The sequence below is a fragment of the Cyprinodon variegatus genome, unplaced genomic scaffold (genome assembly GCF_000732505.1).
Source record: "Cyprinodon variegatus isolate N-32 unplaced genomic scaffold, C_variegatus-1.0 Scaffold2, whole genome shotgun sequence".
Classification (NCBI taxonomy): domain Eukaryota; kingdom Metazoa; phylum Chordata; class Actinopteri; order Cyprinodontiformes; family Cyprinodontidae; genus Cyprinodon; species Cyprinodon variegatus.
Window position 1 is genome coordinate 1,388,702 of NW_015150455.1, and position 22,349 is coordinate 1,411,050.

Sequence of the window (22,349 nt, forward strand, 5' to 3'; positions counted from 1 at the left end):
AGCAGCACAATATAAACAAAAACACAGAAGCAGGCGGAAAAAAGCTCGTGGCGCACGGCGGCAGCCAATCAGCGTCCTGGTTTCTCTTCAGCATCTCGGATGGGATTGAAGCATCGGGCAGATTGGAGCGCACGCAGCGGGGGAGGAAAGAAATCTGCCAGGGCTCCTGATCTACGCGCAAAATTAGGATTTTTCTGAAATAGACGCGGAGAACTGGAGGATTACGTCACCGCCTGATTGAAACGGTATTTGCGATTATATTTTTGTACAAGTGCACCTTGTTTAGGCATTAATTGTTCACCCCCACATGCTGCAGGTTGCACTTTACTATGACTATTTTACTCTGATTTTTTTTCTGTCACTGCAAGAAACCTTTCTGGAGCTGCACAGACGGTCATCTCTGTGCATTTTTTCTTTTCTGCACTGGAAGGCTTGTATATGTGGCTGACAATAACAAACGGATCACGTGGACTCTATGTGAATCTGACATTTGCACGTTTATGTAACATGTTTCCCTTGGAAAACACACTCAGACGTTTTTTCTGTCTGCAGCAGCTGCAGCCATATTCAGCCATATAATGAGCTTTTCATGGGTCCTCTAGTAAATATAATTAAGTTTATGAGTAATACCTGGGCTTATAAACCATTGCCTTTATGCCATGGTGTTGTCTTGTGTAGGTTGTTATATAATTATGAGGGGAGAGGGACAAAATGCTTCCCCTCCCTCATATATTAGCTTCCAGAGGATTGGAGAACAAGATGTTCTTCTGTTTATAGGGACTCATGTTGAAGGCGCCTACAAAGGCCTTAAAAACACATTCGTCTTTTATTGCAGTAGGATCATCTGGCTCTGGAAAATGTAGGAAAGTTCTCCTAAGTTGATTGTTTTTATGTATGTTTGGCTGTGTGTTAAAAAAAAAAGTGAGTTTTATTCAAAGTCTGTGGTATTCCAGCTGTTGATATCGTACATCCTAAAACGGATCCCAGCGCCTTTTTGTAGGGAAACAGGCCCACAGGATCACAGGTCGTTAACCATGCTCAGCTGAAATCCCTTTCCACTTATTCAACTGATGTTTTATATTAAACCCAATCGAGGAGCTTGTTTCTGAAATGACCAATGTTAGACTTATCTGAATAAAGTATGTGGTTCGTAACCAGCCCAGCAGCTACCTTTCTATCTTTACTTTTGTAATAGAAGAGAAAAGGTTTCTGTCCTGGCATGCCACCATAAAACGGCGAACATAAGAATACAGCATCTAATTGTTGTTGTAGTGACTCTCCGGTGTTGATACTTTTCTCTAACATTGAGTTTATTGCACTGTGGCAACATAAATTTCTTTGTCAAAGTTCAATCTCCTTAGAACACTTCTACCTGAGCAAGTCTGGGTGACTAGATATGTTCTCTTATCTTTGCTATGTTTTAAAAAAAATGCCCATGAGCAATGAGCTATGGACAAAGATTGATATCTGTTACGAACTAAAAGCTTCTGGGTCCTACGGCAGCATGGGTGGTTTAAGATAGGGCCAACAGGGGCCAGTGGCCCTCTGCAAATGTCTCTAGTCCTGTTCAGTAAAGATGATTTGTGCTGACAAAATTGTTTAGTTCATTGGACCAATTTCTTTTTTTAAATTGTTAAAAACCTCTGGTGCCTGCACTACCTAATCCAGACTGATTGAACACACCTGCCCTCAATCATCTCCTCCGGTGTATTTAAGCAGTCTGTTTCCTTCCTCCCATGAATTCATCTTTGTTTCTTCTGTCAAACGTTCCAGACCTTTTATTTCCCCCAAGCTTTCTAGCCTATATTGCTTCTTTTTTTTCTTTTTTTTTTACCTTTTTGTGCTCCGACTCTGACCACTGATCTCTGCACAGTGTTTTTGGTTACCTATGCCCTCTTAACTGATTGTGTACTGACCTTTGGACTGTCATTATACTACAGAATTTTTGAAACTGAGTTGTCATTTGAGTGCTGTCTGCAGTTTCCTGCCACACTGATAGGAACGTTTTTATCTGCTAAATCTCATGGTGCAAGTCCCCCTTTGGCTCATTTGATATTTCAAACATTGAACTATTGCCCTGATTTTTTGTTGCCTGTTGTTTTTTTAGTTTTATTCTTTTGTTTATTGCCCCTATGTAAAAACACTGGCCCTATCTTGGCCCCCTTGGTAAATTTGATCTAGAACTGCCACTGGGGAGTAAGAGTCCACAAAAATCATCTTTCTGTACAGACTTTGGTTTTAAAGTAATTTTTTTGTACAATTATGGTTTGCATCACTTAAGCAATATAAATGAAAAGTTGCCACTATAGAACTGATTAGCTGGTATGCCAGTGACTAACAGGATTTGATTCTATTTTTTTCTAAAGTCATACAGAAGTTGGGAGTCCTCAGGACTGTGTTGTCATGTCTCATATGTTTTGGATCATTTTGGACTGATTGAATACTGCAGGTAGCTGGATTTGGACTTTAGCTGATTATTCTCCTTTGTTTAAATTTAATTGTATGTAGTTTTTAGATGAGTGATTTGATAAACATTTTTTTCTCTAGTGCAGCTTCCCAGTAGCAATAGCTAATGGTGGCTGTGAGTCCTCTTTGCTTTGTGTTGTTCTCCCTTTTCATAGTCGATCTACAGATCACTCTCAGTTATGCCCATGAACATTTTTCACATGTTCAGATCCAAAACAAAGCCACATTTGTTTGGTATATGTTTGTTATGAACTGAAAAACTGATATCTTTAGGATGAATCCAAATACCCATATGCATCTACCGGGGATCTAATATACTTAAAGATATATACATTTAAAATGTCACAAGTCAATTTGTCACGAGTCAGTTTTAAAGGCATTGTTGAAGGAAACAATATTTTATTATTTTGGGATTTATTTTCTCTGGTAAGTCAGTGTTTTATTATGTTATATATGTATTTCAGCAAACTGGAAGTCATTCAATTTGATAAGAAATATTAAAATCAGGCTTTAGTTAAATTATTCAAAGGTATTGATAGGAGAGGAGATTAGAACTGGTGCCGTTTTTGCTTAAAACATTAACCACAATAGATTGATTCAAAACAGAGGTTGAATTTTCCACTTTTGCAAAGTGAGATAATCTGTATTACCAAAGAGGACCCGGGCCTAAAAATGAACCTCTGGATTTTGACTCTAATCTTAGAATTCTGACGTTTTTCTTAGAACTGCAATTTCATTACACAAAAGAAGAATGTGAGTAAAGTCTGAACTAGTTCAGTGTCTAAATTTAATTAGAATGGTAACAGTAATTATCTGTCATAACCTTGGCCATTCTGTGGTATATTTGTGGACCCCTCATGCACGTAAAAGGTCACCTAAATCCAAAATGTTCCTCATGAAAGTTTGTTGTTCTCCTGCATAACTTAAATCTCTCACTAATACTGGTTACTTCTAGATACATCCAAATGCATAACTGCATTTTTTTCAGTATTATGAAATTTGATTTACAATTCTGTAATGCAAAAATTCTCAGAATTCTATTTTTCCATCAGAATTTTATCTTTGAAGTCAGAATTGTATTGATTTTTTTTTCATAATTCTGCCTTTAAAGACAGAATCCTCTTTTTCCTGGAGTTTAAATTCTAAGTTTGAAATCTGGGTTTTAAGATCAGAGTTCACCTTTTTTTAGAACTCTAAAATCTGGAATTCTAAAACAAAGTCAGAATTCAGAGAAAGAAATTCAAATTCTGAGGAAAAAAGTCAGAATTCTGAGGAAAAAAGTCAGAATTGTGGAAAAAATTTAGAAGCGTGACTTGTTTTCAGTGGAGTATTTTCAGACGCACTGATTGGTAAATCAAATTTTCATTGCGGTAAAAAAAATCTATTTAAGCTTATTATACATTTCCACCATAAATAGTAGCACTTTAATGTGATCACATCATTGTTTTAAAAAGCAGTCTACTAACTAATAAATGATGGTCCAAATAGTCTTGGACTAAACTTCATTGTGGTTAAAATATAATTAGTCACAGAAAAAAAAAAAATCTATGTCCATCTTTCTGTTTGCCTTCGTTTCTATGTTCTCCCCAAAGGTTGAATTAGTGTGCCTGAAATGAAGACACAGTGACTAAGTTTGTCCCAGATCTCAGCACTCCAGCTTCGTATAGTGCTGCTTCAAGAGCCTCTGGCCTCTGTCACAAGCTGTTAACCTTAGAGCGTGCTGTAAATGATCTCATTTTATTTTATAGAATGAAGGGAATGTTTTCATGAAAACTAAGGACTGCAGATCCATATTCTTTTTTAGGAACTTGGAAAGTTAAACTCTTAAAAAGTATAAAAATATTAAAGAAATAAGATGCATTCTAATCTATGTATCAATGTGCTTCTCCCAACAGATTTTCTTTCATCTTAACCATGTCTGTGTCACCTTTCTCTGCGTTAACTTACACGTTTTTTTTTTTTTTAATGGACCTCTGGGTCTTCTTATTACACTGCCTCTGCTTCTTGGGAAGTGGTTGCCAACAATAACTGCTTTGGTTTGTTTAAAACATCTCTATAGTCCTCTGCCTGCCAAGATCTTTGAGTCACCAAGCAGTTTGGATTACTGAAGAGAGGAAGACTCACAGAGACAGATTGTTGTTCATTCTGGAGTTTGGGACCAACTTTGTGATTTGGTGCTCTTGCCTGCTGTGGAGATGGGACTGTCATCAAATTGAGAGGGTTTAGAGGCTGTAGCCTATTTGGGAAGCTGAAGTTGTGTTTCTTTTCAGCATACTTGTTGAGCGTACTCATTTATCTATGATGAAAAGGGGATATCGGAGCACAAATTCCCATGATAATGACCTTTCTGGATTTAAAGTAGGGGCTTTAAAGTTACTTTTTGTAAAACGTCTAGTCAATGGAACCAAAAAGAAGTAAAGGAGTAGTTCAAGATTTTTAACTGAAGTTTCTTTTAAAAATGCAAAAGCTGACATTTTTAGTGTCTTCGTTTAGCATACATCCAAATTGGTTAGACCTGCAGGTTGAAATCAATGGGTAGTCTGAAAAAGGGTCAAGACCTGTTTTTTTTCCAACTATCAGTTTCTGCAAAAGCCCTTTTGTGAACATTTAAAGGTTTGTCAGTCTTGGATGAAGTGGTTATTTACAGAGTTATTTACAGCAAGTGTACTATTGATGTTTAACACTGAATTGAAGTACCAAATGAAGCAGTGCAAAAAACAAAAGAAATGCTGCTGCTGTTTAAATAAATGCCACTTTATTGATCTTTACACTGAATTACTTCTTTGTTGGATAGTCAATCTGACCAAAAACATGTTTTGTTTAAAGCTTCTGGTACCTACAGTAAGATCAGTTACAAGGCATCACCTTCTGTTTTTATTTCCTATGAATATAATCATAACCGTCTTCGTAAATAACATCAATTTCTGCTTGATGGTGGTGTGATGGTTTATAAAACAGCATTCACATATCAATATACAACAATTGTTCGCATCAAGAAGGTCATGGTTTCAATCTTTTTGCAGTTTGCAGGTTTTTCCCATTTACTTAACCCACTAAACAATTGTGATATATTAATTACAACTTTTTAATGCTATGTTAAATTTAACACAAAGGCACACATCTAAAAAAAAAAGAGAAAATAGATGGATGTTAAATGTGTAAACTCAGAGTTGTCTATTTCATGGTACTCCTGGCAACAATTTACCATTTGTTTCCTTTCTGTCAAAAGTTTAAAAGTAAGGGATAAGATCCTACTTTCCTATTAGTTTTAGATAGAACAGGCTTGTTTGTGTCAGGGTTTGGTTGGTTTTTATGCAGAGGCAGGGAGGCAGAGGTGAGTTCTTGTAGTGTTCACAGGTAACAAAGGCACGAATCAAAAAATCCAACTTAAAAATGCAAGACGAACCAGAACCATGGAGACATCAGGAAAGACATGCACTAGAAGCCAGGGAAAGTTGAGGAACCAGCACTGAGGAACTGTACAGGGAGAGTATTTATGGCTGACTGAACAAAGATAGGACTAACAAGCTAATTGGGAGCAGGTGTGAACAGAGGCTTCTAGAAAGAAGGTAGGGAAAGGGGACCAACACAAGAGGTCAACAGAGGGAAACAAAGAAAAACCCATGAATTGAAATACATTCAAAAAACACAACAAAATAGGAATTAAACCAATAAAACTAGAAAACAAAGAAAAAAATGAATCAACATCAAACTGAAAACTTAAAGAAATAGTAACAGAGCCATGACAGTTTGGAAGATTTCGATTTTGGATTTTTTTTGTTATTTTAAATAAACTCTCTCTGAGTTGCTTGGTTATGCAGAATTTCAACCTGAAGAGACTCACACAGAGAAAAGCTGCAATTAGAAAAGTTTTATTAAATTCAATACATTTATACAAGTAACACAGTCAGATTGGTTTTTTTTTTCTATCTAAGGGAAACCAGCTGATTGCATTGACTCATTGACTCTCTGCAACTCCTCACACCGTGCATGCATGTAGTGACAGTGGAGAGGAAAACTCCCTTTTAACAGGAAGAAACCTCCAGCAGAACCAGACTCAGTGTGAGCGACCATCTGCAGAGGCCGACTGGGGTTCAGCAGATATTGGCATAAATTAAATAGGTTCTTTGGCACTCTGGCCCTGGAAAAAGTCTTTGATGCAAAGAACCAACATTTGCTCGGATGAGATAACCTAGAAAACGATTAGATTCTTCCCCTGCGGCCCAGACAGTGGTGGAGGAATGAGCCAAAGGGTGAGTGGGACTGAGAATAGTCTGAGAATGAGGGAGGAGATGGGACGGAGTTGGGTTAACATTCTCTTGTGTGTTTGAGATAGAAACAAGGCTAGGAGCTAAATGAAGGGAAATCCTCTTGAAAGATGATTGGCTTCCGAGGAGGTGCGGTCTGATTGGCTGAGGCTAAACGAGGGACATCGCAGGTGGTTCAGGTGAAGCTGTAAAAGTGCGGAAAGCCTGAGTTCCTTTAAATCAAGAGTAAAAACACATTTGTTGAGGATTGCCTTTGACTCTTCTAGTTAAAAAGTTCAACTGAAAAATCATTAGTTCTTTTTTTTCTTTTTTCTTTTCTTTAGTCCAACTGCTTTTAATGTTTTTTCTTGTTTCTGCATCTGTTTTATTATTTATTATTTATTTTTTCTTCTACTTGCGGATTCTGTTTTATTTTCCTGTATTTTAATCATGTAAAGCACTTTGCTTTTTCTTTGTACTGAATTGTGCTATACAAATAAATTTGCTTTGCCTTGCCTTGCCTTGCCAAGAGTCTTCCAGGTAGATTTTTTTGCTTTAGCTTCATACTATCCTTTTTTGTCATTCCGAGAGTGGAAGCCTAACAAAGTGATGTTAGCTGGTTATTTATACAGGCTATTTGCTCTGGTGGCTTAACACTCATACTGCACTATAGCCCCTTAGTGAGTGATCGTAAAGTAAAACAAGAAAAACCTTAAAAACAGTAATGGCTGGTGCTCCTTTAGTCTTCACTCCATGACTTTATAAACAGTCCACTTCTTATACACCACCGACATGTGTAGAAATGACTGTTGTTTTGTGCCAAAACAGGTAAGGGAGGGATGATGGGATGTTCCCCGCAGCTACTCACAAATCTAGTCACTCTTAAACGTTCTATTGAACTAATTCAAAATTACTTTCAACGCTCTTCTTTTTATATTGACACCGTAACCTTTGCAAACATATTTTATACCATCCCTATATTCTTGTCCTTCTAAAATGAAAAGCTGGACATATCTGGCTGGGTACTTTAAAACTAAACCTATTTTATTCCTGACAGTGAAGACTGATACGTCAGATTCCAGAGCATCTGTCTGGGAAAGATGCTGGTCTGGTTAGGAAGCAGATGGGATCTCTGCATGCCCACTCACCGTGACACCCTGATGGACTTGTGCACTGTCCTCTCTACTCAGACACTTATACGCATCACTTTGACAACAGTGACATCATTTTGCACGCCAAACACCATCTGCCAAACTAACAGCACAGTCTTTCCCATTCGTTACTTCTATGTGTTTCACTCTGTGCGCTTCGTACAACCTCTAAAGAACAAGTCCAGTGTTTTTGGTTATAGCAGGCAGTTGCTGCTATGAATAGATGCAGTTCAAATTGGGTCAGTTTATTGTTAAAGCACTCATCTGTGCAGTGGACGGCCAGAAGGCAAGTGTATGTAAGCATGCTGTCATCCAGCCGCAGATTTGTCTCTGGAGATCTTCCTCTTACCAAATGGCGGCTCGTTTGTGTGTGGCAAATTGGAGCAGAAAAAATGGTACAATTGTAAAATGATCATTGTGTTATCAAGCAACCCCCAAACCCTGCAGATCGGTGAAAGGGATGCAGCCCCATGGAAAAATACTGTTAGATCAACATGCATATGTTGTAAAATGCTTCCAAGTGATTAAATGTTGATAGTGGCTTGCCTAATTATTGCAAATGAAGTAGTTTAAAGAGGCTGAATACTCAGGCAGCCGGACTGATTGACAATGAATTGGAGGAGTGGAGTGAAAAGACTGCTTTGTTTGTTGGAAAGCCATGCAATCACAAGGTGAGAACTGTGAACAGTGGCCTCACTGCTTGTTGACAGTGGAGATGCACCCAATTGTGAAGAAACACAGGAAGTTGCTCTTTTCTACGGATGAGCTTTTAAGAAACCTTAAAACAGCTTTATCTTTAGCCCTCTTTGTTTTTTCACATTTCTATGAAACAGGTACATACGTACCATTTAGGTCAGATTTGTGCAAATATTAACCATTGGTATGAATTTGAAGCTTAGAATAAATTTCCACCACTCAACTTGGAATGATGGTACAACTACAGCTCTAATGATTTAGTTTTAAACTAGAAATCAGTTCAAAAGTGTGATTTAAATTTTTTTCTGACCTAAAAGGTCTGAAACATATACAGGTTTACATATTTACATACAGCGACAGAGATTTTTGGGTAAATGCATCTCAGCTAAGTACTGAAAAAATAATATGCTTTTTGTTGACTTAGACAAACTTTATTGTCATTTTTTTATACACAAAACAAATTTTTTATAGCAAACAGTGAATGAGCAGCTTACAACAGTGAAATGAACATCACCATTTAAAAGTGAAGCAGTGATCAGAAGAATATAGTGCAAATGCAGTAGAAACATTGAGTTGAGTTCTATATAAAGGGATTTTAAAAATTCGCCATGTAGTTAAAGTGTGAACAATACGCAACCAGTGCGATCGTGATATAATTCTAGCTCAACTCCATTCACTTTGATATTAGGTAGGAATTACGGATGTCCCATACAACCTTTTTATTTCATATACAATACCAATACTGCAGCTTTGAGTATTTCCCTATACTGATATTGATACAATATCAGCAGGAATCATGCATACTTTCACTACTTATTGTAGTGAAAGTATGCATAGTGTGGAATGTTAACAACCGTTGGTAAGAGAACCATGTGCCATGTGAGAACCACTGATTTATTATCTTGGCTGATATTGAAATACGATCGGGACATCATCTCTGGTAGGAATCACAGTCTAGTTGAGCCCAACTTTGAACCATCTAGTTGTCAATTTGGGGTGAAGTTTAAGAATATTATGGGAGTCTGTCATTGTTGTAATTCAGACTGTTTTGTGCACCAGTGCAACTGGATCAGAAACATGCCTTCAGCATATTGCAACGACCACCATGTTAAAAAAATGGTACCATGGTGTGAAAAACCGGACCTTGAATCCTAAAATACTTTCTTATCCCTGTGGCCTTAAAGCTGGATCTTAAAAGATGACCATAAAACCTTTCTCCTTTCTATGTGGATACATATAGCTGCAGTTAATCAAGCATTGATGCAATGATGCCCTCTCAGACCATGGTGGTACTATTTTGGACCTGACACCAGTGTTCCAGTGGCTCCTGGTTTCTGGTTACCATGAGCCTTTAATGTTCCTGTTGTTCATTTGGCAAGGCCATATCTCAGGTTGCTTACCTTTACAATTGTTTTTTTAGTAATAAACAATGACGTTGGGTAAAACCTCAATTATTGTCCTTGAGGTACGGTATATATAAAATCAAGCAACATTGATGTATTCTAATCTTCTGTCAGGCTGAACTGCAGAAATGTATCACTAATCCCGTACATTTATGAGTTCATTTTCAAATCTTAGTGCTTACTTTTAGAGCCATATGTGATCAAGCTTATGACCTTCTAAAGCCCTGTATGCCCTATCAGAGTCCAAATCAAAGTATGTTCATGGTTCTATGAAAATGTTTTAAGATGAGAGGAGATAAATCTTTTAGATTTAGACTGAAAAGAACATGGAGGATTTTATGCAGTTGTGGTGTTTGAACATTTTATTTACTGTCAGATGAAGGAGTACTAAACAAGCTCCTTATTTAAGTGATTTTAGCTGACATTTGTTTTACATAAATAATTGATTATGGTGTTTGATTTTGTAAATAAAGTGTTGTTAAAAGTCAGATTTTGAAAAGAGCTGCGCCCATCTTTGTGTTGTTTGGATTTTATTTAGGAGCAGTTTGAATGATTCAGACTGGATCTTTACTAGCTTTATTATGAGCAATATTACGTTTTTGTCCTTGATTAAAGTTCTTTATGACTAGTTTTTGATGTAAAGTATCCTGATGCTTTCAGAACTACAGAAAAAGTCTTCTAAAACTAAAGAGTTTCTCCATGTCTGAAAAAAAGAAAGAAAAGTCACAATTTAAAGTGTGAACATGGCTTTAAGTCTGTAGTTTCAGCAATTCTTATGGCTTGGTTGAATATCTTAAAACTACTGATGATCCTTAATACACATGTATGAATGGATTTATTGGAGAAAATAGCAGACATATTTTTCTAAAATTTCCAATTAGGGCTAAAAAAAAAAAAGATAGATTTATAATAAAGATGGTATTTAATGCATGTCAAAAAACATTGTTTTGACTCTCAGGCATGTTTTCATGCTTGCAGACTGATTATTTTTAAAGAATATTCTCAGGTTTATTCTTCTATCTTTACAATTTTTCATTCTGACTGTCCCTTTGATTACATCAGTACCAATGATTGTATCTGTGTTGTCTGGGCATCCTATTAAAAACATCTAGTTAACAAACTCCTCTCAATACAAACCTTTTCTTCCCAAATCTTTTACTCCCCTCAAGAGTCTTTGTAACATGTTGGAAATTCACAGAGTATGATACCGGTGATGGATCAAATTGCTCTATTCCTTAGCTTTAGTTTTATCGTCCCTATAGTTAAATATAACATATTCAGGGTGAATGATAATTAATGGGTCCCAAGCTAAAATGTTTTTAACACCAGAGGGTCTGGACCCTTCAGCTGTGTGGTTATAGCTTTAGGTTTCTCCTGCTATGTACACACTGGTAGCCAGTTACTGTTTCTAAACACCACTGATGATTCCCCTGGCTCTGTGGGGCATAGGGGAAGGTTGTTACATCGTAAGGTCTAACTAATTCTTCTGTTTAAACCCTGCCTTTTTTTTTTACTGGCTCTCTTTCTCCAATGATTTTTCTTCTGGGAAAATCATAGAGAGGCATGTATGGAAGTAAAATAGTCTCATTGGAATCAGCATTTTTTTCAACACTGAATTTTTCAAAACTCACCTGCAAAAAATCACTTGTCATGAATTCACCTGATATAAATATATCAGGTGAATTTATGACAGGTGATGTTTAAATAGTAAAGAAATTACATACAACATTAAATTTCAGTGTAATAAATTCGATGTCTAAACAAATTCAGTGTTTAAAAAAAGGTTGATTCCAATGAGACTATTTTGCTTCCATATACATGCAGAAAAGTAAGTAAATATTAGAGAAATATGATTCACATTAAAGGTTCAGGTTTCAAATAATGGAATTTGAAAATGAATTAAAGCCACCAAGCGGATCTTATGCGGTAAAACTTCTTTCTAGTTTGATCTTCAGTTTGCAGCAGCATCTTGGTACTCATTCATTGTGATTTTACTTTATGTTGGGTTTCATTGCTGACGTATTAAGGGCCTCGGGGGCCTCTGTCTCATTTGTCTTGGCACAAGTGTTCGATGACATATGACAGAGGGCCCTGCCATCAATAGTGTTGCTCTGCGATGTCACCATGTGTGTATGTGTTCAGAAATGGGCATAGGGTCAGACAGAGCAGCCACTCGCAATAGACAATAGGTTCCTAGTGTCCATGGCTCTAAATGCCATTATTCATACACATTAATAATCTCTTCTGTATTCTCCTGTAGTGAGTGGCTTTTTATAAAAGCTTTATGCACTGTCAGTGTGTTGTAGTTGCAAATGTGAACCTTTGTGGGTATTTAAGTATCAACCGTCCTTAGTGAGGTCAGAACTTAGATTGAGGGCCACTTGGTTGAAGAAGACAAAGCCCTTCACTTTTGCCATTACGACTGGGGGTGAGTGAACGCACTTTATTGGTGACTTAAGGGGGAAGATAGTTAAATCCACAGAAAGTTGTTCTTTCTCTGTATTTTTTATCTTTTGGATTACCTTTTTTTTACTCTTGGATTGTGAAAAAAAAAATCTTAGTGGCTTTTGGGTCAAACCTTCATTTCTTTAAGGATGCTAAGCTGAGTATGGGAACAGCGGAAAGGTGAGCAGAGAGCCTTTAAATGCAACTAGATCATCATTATATATTGGTCTAAGACTGCTGCAGGCAGAAGGGATTTTGTTTTTTCCCCCCAACTTGTAGGAGTAAGAAAAGCTGATGGTAGAAGGAGAGTGGATGCTGTTTTTATTTATAGATGCAAATCAGGTTGTTGGGTGAAGACAAAAATATCCCTGTTCAGGCTGAAAAAGTCATCCAGAGGAAAACAGACGGTATTCAGTCCAGAGCAAACCGTACATAGGAAAATATGACAAAACATTATGCTAAGCCGTGATTTAGGAATGGACAAGCTTAACCTTATGTAATCTTTTTTAACTTAGAAGCTACTGAATTAACACATCCGCTCTATTTCTCTGCAACTTTGTGTTCATGAGATGAAACTATGATTTTTTGTGAAAAAGTCCATTAACTTGTTTCATAAAATGTATCTGTTTGACATCACTTGCCGTCTTTGCATTACCATGTTTAGATTTTTAACTTCAAATTTTTATGAGCAACTCTAGACAATATTGCAGATTCCCCATATTCTTTTTATTTTCTATGGGTTCCTTGATAGAGTTAGAAGTTTTGAATCCAACAGAAAATGAAATTATCTTTGATTAACCCATTCTCTGTCTCTTACCTTTATTTATTAGTTACATGCTAAAAAGGTACATCATCACACAAGCTTTTAGTCTGTGTTTAATAAATGGTCTGTGTTCTACTTTTTGATGCACAAAGAAATAAAATACTAAATGTAAAGAAAGTGTACATAGACATACTGAGCTTTTTTTAAGTTATTATAATATATAAAATAAGGTTGTGTGTTATTTTAAAGTTTTTTTTTTCTACATGTTTCCATATATTTTGGTCATAGTGTTGACAGCTCCAGTTTGTGACTTAAATTTAGAAAGGAAATAAAATAAAGGAAACTACAAAGGTGTGTGTGAACCTTTGAGCTTTGGTAGAATACATATTTATGTCCATAAGAAACCATCGGGACTAAAAAGTCCTGAGCATTAATTACCAATCGTTAAAGTTTAGGCAAGGCAATGCAAGGCAATTTTATTTGTATAGCACAATTAAGTACATGGACAATTCAAAGTGCTTTACATGAATAAGATAATAAAAGAAAGGAAGAATTAAAGCAGAATAAAAGCAAAAACATCTATAAAACTAATAAAACAACTGGACTACAAAACAGAAGATAAAACAAATATGATAAAGTAAAACAATTGGACCACAACCTTTAACTAATACCCCAGTTAGCAGTTAAACTTCAAAAGTCAAAGGCAGTTCTAATCAAATAAGTTTTTAACTTTGACATTAAAGAACTCAGACTTTCAGCAATTTTACAGTCTCCGTGGTGTTTGTTCCAGATAAGTGGAGCATAATGGAACTAAATGCTGCTTCTTTAGGTTTGGTTCTGTTTCTTGGTGTACATAGTGGGCTGGAACTAGAAGACCTGAGTGACCTGGGAGGTTGATACAATGACAACAAATCAGTTATGCATTTAGGTCCTGATTTATAGACTAACAGAAGGATTTTCTCTGAGCTACAGGGAGCCAGTGGAAGGACTTCAGAACAGGGCTGATGTGTCTTTCTTAGTTCGAGTGAGAACAGTAGCACAATGCAGCTGTCCAATGGACTTTATAGGCAAACTTCTGAAGAGACTTGCAGAGATCAATTCTACTAAAGATAAATGAATGAAAGAGTTTTTCTAGATTCTGCCTGGACATTAGTCCTTTAATCCTGGAAATGTTCTTCAGGTGATAATAAGGCTTCCTTTTTGCTTATTTTTAACACTGTGTCCCAGTTTGATTCTTTATGACGGTTCAAGAATAATTTTACATTTGATATACATAATCTATATCAGTATTCATCTCTATGACTGTGTAGCACTTAAAACACTCACCAATTGCTCTATAGTCGCTGCTGTTGCAGCGACAGACTTTGTGTTTCAGCACTGTAACCTCAATATGATGCTCCAACACAGGTTATCAGAGTTAGGAAAAATATATTTTTTTTAACAATGCATGACATGGAATGTGCATAGCTTTAGAATTATTGCATAAAGGTTTAAAAGTAGCCTACAGTTTTAATCTTCAATAAACTCCTGCCAATTCTAGATATTTTCATGTGGTGCAATTTGCTCAAGTGCCCAGCAAATGCTGACATTGCATCGATATCTATATTGATAGATAAGCTTTTACATCTTCCAGTGCTGTTCCAAGTAATACAGTGAAAGCAAAACCAACATCAACAAAAAAAAGTTGTCCTCATGCTTCATAAACGAATGACTTCTCTTTGAGCGTCATAAAGGTTAATGACTGGTGTTTGGGCTGAACTCTGACTCTCAAACAGCTGTCTGAGGAAACAGAGCAAATTACACGACACTGACAGACAGAAAACTGCAGCAACCAATACAGCGTCTCTCTTTTACGGTGAGAAGTCATTTTGATCCACATAAACCAGTAGATTGTTTGGGAAAACCCAAATATGCTAACCTGCTAAATAATGTGTGCAGCCTAAACAGTTTTGAGAGCTGTACAGAAGTAGGCATTACTCCTTATAAACTGACCATGCACACTGTGGCCACACTTAAAATACCCTTGAAAGGAAACCAAACAGTACATTATTTACATAATTTATGTAAAGAAATGCATCAGAGCTTTTTGCATGGATATTGAAAGAATATAGATTTTTTTTTCTATTCTTCTTTCTGTTTTAACTTATATGCCGCTGTAAATGAACACCTTCCTTTTATTTTCTTTTTACAGCAAAAAGAAAAAATCAGCTACAAGAGCTTCACAGAAGGAATTAAATTCCTGCTCAACCATGGCAAACCAGAAGTAAGTTTTTCATCTATTTTAAATCAATGTAATATTTATTACATGGCTACATCTTTTGTGTTTCGCTTTTTTCATCCTTAAGTTAAACAGAAATCCGTTAATGGGTTTCATCTTGGTACTTCAACAGCCTTGCAGCACATCTAAAAACAGTAAATTCTTCAGAAAATGGGGAAACCAAAAGCAGGTTGTGACTTGACCTCACAGCATGATTGACTTCTTTTATTTTCTGCAGAAATGTTTCAACTTGTCATTAGATCATATCTAGAACAGCTGAAAACCCTCCCTTCCTGTCAGGTTTTCAGGTGTTGGGTTTCATTTCCATCCATCTCTATTATTTTACATTTGACAGCATTGATTTATATAATAATGAATTGTATGGTTGGACTTAATGGAGAATCTGTTTTCTCCAATCCCATATATTCTGTTAAATGCTTATTTTTGTATTCTCATAACAAGTATGCCCAAATATACATTTTCCTCCTACAGAGACAACATAGAGGAGTTTAAAGTCCAAACAGCCAAGCACCCGAACATGAGCTCAGTTGCTTTACGGCCACACAGTGACCATTCTAGGGACCGGACGTCCAAAAGGCTTTCGACTGAGTCTAATGGGACTAGTGACGGAGGTATGGGCTCGTCCACGCCGGTGGAAATCACTGCTTTGGAAGAGTCGTTTCGGCGCTTCGCCATCCACGGTGACACCCGTGCTACGGGCAAAGAGATGCACGGCAAGAACTGGTCCAAACTCTGTAAGGACTGTGGTGTGATTGATGGGAAAAACGTGACCCTCACCGATGTGGACATAGTTTTCACCAAAGTCAAGTGAGTACAGCTCAGATTCTGTCAAAATATTACCAATATCACATTATTTCAGCAGGAAATTCCACTGAGATTTGTGCTTTTAAATACATCTGCATGTCATAGCAATATCTTGGTCAGATCACAGAGATCTCCAGTAGATTTTTGGGTCCAAATGCCCAAAATTATTATGCAAAAAAAGGCATTAGAAGAAAGTATTGCTTTAGATCACTGTGCTGTAGAAATCTTGTTTAGCTTATTGTAGCCCAAGAAAACATACAACCTTCATTATATGATTAGCTATATGATTTGCTTGTCTTCATTTGATTCACATAAAGCTGCCCATTAGAAACAGCAGCTAAAGCTAGAGGCCACATATGCTTCATCTTGTATTTCCTCAGGTTGTGCTGATTCATGCTTCAATGCTTAATTTTACTCATGCAGACCGAATACAGTAATGACTGTAACCTCAATATTGTTTGACAGCCAAGGAGAAAAGGTTTTCATCTGGTCAGCCGTGTTTACCAAGTGCACAGAGCAGACCTAGAACCTAAAACCTTAACATCGGTGTATGGATAAAACACCAGTTTAATGACTTATTTTAGTAAATCCATAAAACAGGATTCATATATTTAAATGTATTAGTGCAGATAATATGTGGGCAAATATTGTCAGAGCCTTTATAAATGAAATATAAAATGAAAGAAAGAAAAGATGATTTTATTCACGTTTATTCATGTGGAGCTGTTTGGATTTTTTAACCTAGTTCTTTTAAATGAAAGGATTATTCTGCATGGCAGACTAACACTGTCATGCATGGCTCAAAGCCATTCATTTTTATGTATTTCTGCTGCAGAGGAAAGACAAAAAAAAGTGTGCAGGAATCCCTCACTAATTTTGTTATGTTTTAATCAACTGTATATATATTTGACGTTTTAGCATTTCTTAAGACACACATTAAATATTGATTTGCTTCAGGCTTTGTTGTTTTGTAACAACACACTTGTTGAATTTAATTACCCTTGATACTTTATCAGTTATCAACCCCTACAGGGACTTAGATTGCTGTGGGAAGACTTATCTCTGGTTCAATCATTAACACAGACAGATTATTCTTTCTTTGAATAGTCTTTTTAAGTCTGCATGAACGATGGGGGAAAGAATTGGTATCATAGCAACTATTAATCACCTTTGGGACATATTTTCGAAATAGTAGAGAGACATTTATACACAATATTTTTAACTTGCAGCTTTTTAAATCTCCAGTCGGGATAGCTGTGCTGCAGGACTAATATTGGCATGTTTGCAAACAAAAACATGCAATGGTTGGATTCAGTTGTCTATATTATTTGTATCCAACCCTAAACGTGCATCATTTAGCAACATAAATGTGTTATTTACAAATAATTTTCAGGAAAAGAAGTTTACACCTAAAGGTAAAGTTTCTGTTTTCTTTGACATTCAACTCGGACAGTGGTGGTGGTGTTGGCTGTTGCTCTCTGAGTTCACTTTTTTAACCAATATTTTTTTCATTTTTAACCAAACCTTTTTCATTTTACGCTCTTCACATCTAAAGGTCAGTATAAAAGCTGAGAAGAAGTCAAATGCAAATAATAAAATATCATATAATGTTGTCTTTATTGCTAAAAGGTGCTCATCCAATTGATTGAAATCAATTTTCTGAACATTAATTTATCACCTCATATTACCCTTTATACGTAATCAATTTATTCCTTTACTTAGTTTACTTTACTTTACAAGTTTTTGATTTAAGGTCTTTATCACAATAATCATTAAGATTATTGAAAAACCCACTGTAGATTTTTAGTAAAAAAAAACTTTTTAGCTGGAACTAAAATCAAGAAGTGCAATTTTATCACTAAGCAGTCTATAATAGACTATATGTCATATTTTTTTTTTAGGTGCATATATGTTTATGATCTCATAGAACTAGTAGTGAAATGAAAAAGTAAATCTAACTGTACTATTAATTTTTATAGATGTACAAACATCATAATCTCGCAATGAAATCTAAATCCTGTTTTTTGTATGCATTAGAGGAATAATTATGTGATGTTAAAAGAAACATATTTCATTTGTGTTAATTTGCATATGTATAAAATTTGAGCTTTTCCTCTCCTGACTCTTACATTGGATCCTTGCAACAATATATAAACTGCCGTGAGCCGTCTGCGTTTAAACCCTTACAGTTGGCATGGTAATGATTTACTTGGCAAGTCCAACAAGGAATATTGTGCATGACTGTGCAGCCTTGTTTACACCCTGATCTACTGTTGGCCAATACCCAGAATGAGGCAATAACATGCTGCAAAAATATATGGATCTAAAGACATGTTCTATGTCAATTTAGTCTTTCTCAACTCAGTGGGTTTGTTCTATTCTGTGTACATTAGGCCTTGCTTTACATATATTTTGCAGACTCTGTAAAACCTCAAGCGTTGAGGATTATCAGTTCGGCCCACTGTATATATTGAGGGATAGTGTCAGAGCCTCCCACATGATGAGAAGAGCTGCAGTATAAAATAAGGAGCCAGCTTTAGAGCAGTTTTTCAGATCTAAGCAGTGCAAACAGGGCTTCCATTCCTGAAGATACATTATAAGTTTATTTTGAACTAGTGCCAAAGCTTTTTTTTATCTCAAATCCACAAATACACTTTAATTAGCACTGGCTAATCACAGCATGGCTGAATGAGAGACAACATGCATGTGGTTCAGGCCAGAATAATAAACAGTGAATGAGGAAGAAGTAATTTACAATGAAGTATCAGCAGGTTACTTGGGCTTTATTTGCTTTACATTTACTCCCCTGGTGCCTGTGCCTTTTATTGCAAGGGTCTCTTTATACTCAGCCTAAAACATTTGATCATTTCTTTTCTCTTTTATTTTATAGAAAAGACACAAGTGCCCACTTCCTTTCTGACCGCAAACGACTTAAAAACAGGTCTCAGATGTTCTAAAAAGATCTCCAAAACAAAAACCGCTGTCAGTCACCGAAAAAGTCAAACTGATAGTAAAACCCAAACATCTCTTGTTTTTCTGTAGCTTGTTGCTATGGCAGCAGAGTTGCCTGGGGAAACTGTAAGCTTTATAGGCTGTTGTTTGGGTGATTTATCTCCACAGCAATGGATGTTTGTGTTGGTGTTACTAAGGGCTTTAAACTGTGGAGGTGAAACGGGCAAAAGGAGAGTTTAACAGCTGAAGCCCTCTAAGAGCACAAATGATTGATGGGCTGTGATATTTCCAAGGTGTGATTTGTTACATGGGAATTCAACACCTTCACAGGTACTTGGCGCCGAAGGCAGATTGAAGTTAGAGACAGTCTCAGCCAACTAATGCAAACATCTCCATATTCTGTTTGTAAACGGTTGAAAATTTTCCTTTTTTAAAATCACTGGTTTGCTAAACTTTGTTCTGATCATCTCATTAAACATTAAATCACTCTTGCTACATTACAAAAGTTTTAATTTTAATGCAAGAACCACAAAATTCGATGTTTTTTTTTAGAGGGGTATTTTTTATAGGAAGCTTTCTCAATTCAAAATTCAATTTTTGAATTGAGAAAGCTTCCTGGAGAAGTTGCGAAACGTCTTCAAATCTTGGAAACCAAGTCCAGTGGATTTTTTTTTTTACTTTTACGGAATAACCTGGAAAAGCACTTTGGTCAGCCAGCCTGATCCTATTGGACATTCAGAAATCTCAACTAAGACAGACGGAGGTCAAGATTTTGCTGTGGAATAGTTTAGTCCACAACTCAGATTATAAATAAACTCAGATTACAGCATTATTTCTTTGTTTGAGATACTTCACTTCCTTTTGAGGAGTGTAAAAATCACATTAAGGTTTAAGGCAAAATACAGAATATATATATTTACATTGGAATGAAAAGGGTAACAAGTAGCTTCTTCCTTTTCAGGAAGAAATCCTGTCGAACCATTACGTTTGATGAATTCAAAGTGGCGCTAGGAGAGCTGGCTCGGAAGAAATACAAAGAAAAGAGCGGAGAAGACGCAGAGGCCGAGGTCTTCAAGCTGATTGAGGGGAAAGGGCCGATCATCGCAGGGGTCACGGTGAGCTCTGATCAGTCACTCACAACATTCAGCTGTTTCACAATGACTAAAATACTGTATTGTTTCACAGAGAGCCGTGGCCTCGCCAACGGTGAGCCGCCTTACAGACACCACCAAGTTCACAGGGTCCCACAAGGAGCGCTTCGACGAGACCGGCCGAGGAAAGGGGAAGGCTGGCCGGGTGGACATAGTCGACACTTCAGGATACGTATCAGGATACAAACATCGAGGGACGTACGAAAAGAAAGTGAACAAACCCACTGAGGGTAGACCCCTGTGAAGTCAAAACATTTCATTATGAGCTAAGATGATTTTCTACAGAGTACTCCTAGAAAGCACAACAGAATACAAGGTCATACATTACCCTACAGCTTTATTTTTATGTGTATGTCTGTGTGAGAGAAATGCTAAAAAAATCTTTTAAACTCCTCTCTTTGTGTGAGAACTGGAAAACTGTTTACATGTATTTTTTACTAAGTCATCACCAGCTGGTACATTCCTGTCTGATAGCGAGTTACTGCCAAGAACCAATGAGAGGAACTGCTAGAGCCTTGCTTTGAAAGGGCCCCAGAATATTTAACAAGCACAACAAACAACGCACCAAGAACAGAAACAGAAAAACAATATGATGGGGGTGGGGGGGGTGAATAGTTGCACTTTTTTTAAAATTAGAAATCTTTCTGTTACGTTGTTTGGTAAAAGAAAGGTGCGGATTTTAAAGACTGGCTCAATTTTATTTGACACGGTTATAACTGATGTTGGCTATGCATCTTCAGCGGGTTTTTCCACCTGAAACCTGTTGTGTTTAGGGAAATTAAGTTTCTCTCATAAACTATTAATCATTTGTACAGAAGCCCCTAAATCTGATTAAATAATAAAAATGTAATGTTACACTTTACAAAAACAAGAAATCTCATTGAGCAATGATTGTCTTTTTCAGTCATCCCCACAAACAAAAATTTATTCCAGAAAAAGTAATAATATGGATGTCTTTTTTTATTTAAAGGAGCATAATTTCACTTTGAAATTTTTATTTGAGTATTTAATCAGTGATGTAGGCAAAAAAATATATATATAAATAAAAAAAATCACAAATAATGACACAACTGGTGTCCTTTGATTATGGTTATATGGATGGCATTAGTTTGGGTGGGTGAGCACAAGTTGCATTAAGCATGTAGTCTAGGAGATTGAAGCACAGAATACGCAGAACATTTTACATCGTTTCTGTGGAAACCGTACCACTTTAAAAAGCCCAGAATCTCATGTAATTCCTTAGTGTAAGGGCAGCAAAAAGATGGACTCCCCAAGAATGCAGTTTATGCAAGAACTGCCTATTTTACCCCAATTTCTAAGTAAAAAAGCATCTAAAATAAATTTTACATACTTATTTGTATGTACTTTTTGTGTTGTTCAGTGTTCATGCACAGTTATAACGTATTCATCTTTCCTTGCCGTATGAATTCGACATAAAGAACCCCAATTCTCACCTCTTTAAAAGGTAAAGGACCATTCCTTTAAAGACAGACATTATTTTTTTGTTTTTATTCTCACTATTCACTAGACTTTCCCATACCTAAAATTTAAATAATTCATATAGGTTAAAACTGGAACTAGATAAACAGGCCTGGGTGAAGAGGACCCTAGCTTAATAAACCATCAAAAAGATGAACTAAAGCTTGCCGTTTTAATTTCAGAATAGGTTCTGCTATTTTTTTTTGTTTTTTCTTATCTTTGATATGCCTTTAAACAGATGTGAAGGAAACTGTGTTTTCAGCCCTAAAAGTATCTAGTATCTTCAATCTAATTTTTATATCTGGCCTTTCGGGGCTTCCGTACATTTGATAATTAGTCTACAGCTGAAACAAGGAAGTATATTAGTGGTGTCGCCATGCATGGAATATTTTTGGTACAACTTTGCTTCTTCATGATACATAAAGCACAAAAAGGCCTGTTCTTTTAATAGTAGTTTTAAACATAATCATGTGTCTAACAGCCAATCTTTAGATCCTTTGGTATTTAGTCAGCA

At 36.4% G+C, this 22,349-nt stretch overlaps 1 protein-coding gene across 3 annotated transcripts; it reads left to right on the top strand.

Annotated features, from left to right (window-relative positions):
• Positions 1-92: 92 nt before the first annotated feature.
• On the top strand, positions 93-21,387 carry tppp (tubulin polymerization promoting protein). 3 transcript variants are annotated; one of them, XM_015370526.1, is made up of 5 exons: positions 93-245; positions 15,363-15,434; positions 15,921-16,256; positions 20,167-20,320; positions 20,391-21,387. In XM_015370526.1, the coding sequence occupies exons 2-5, from the start codon at positions 15,421-15,423 to the stop codon at positions 20,598-20,600; spliced, it is 714 nt and encodes a 237-aa protein (XP_015226012.1). In that variant the 5' UTR covers positions 93-245; positions 15,363-15,420; the 3' UTR covers positions 20,601-21,387. The 3 variants fall into 3 exon arrangements, with proteins under 3 accessions (XP_015226012.1, XP_015226021.1, XP_015226004.1); XM_015370535.1 differs by lacking the exon at positions 93-245 and adding an exon at positions 12,311-12,391; XM_015370518.1 differs by lacking the exon at positions 93-245 and adding an exon at positions 12,420-12,588.
• Positions 21,388-22,349: the final 962 nt, after the last annotated feature.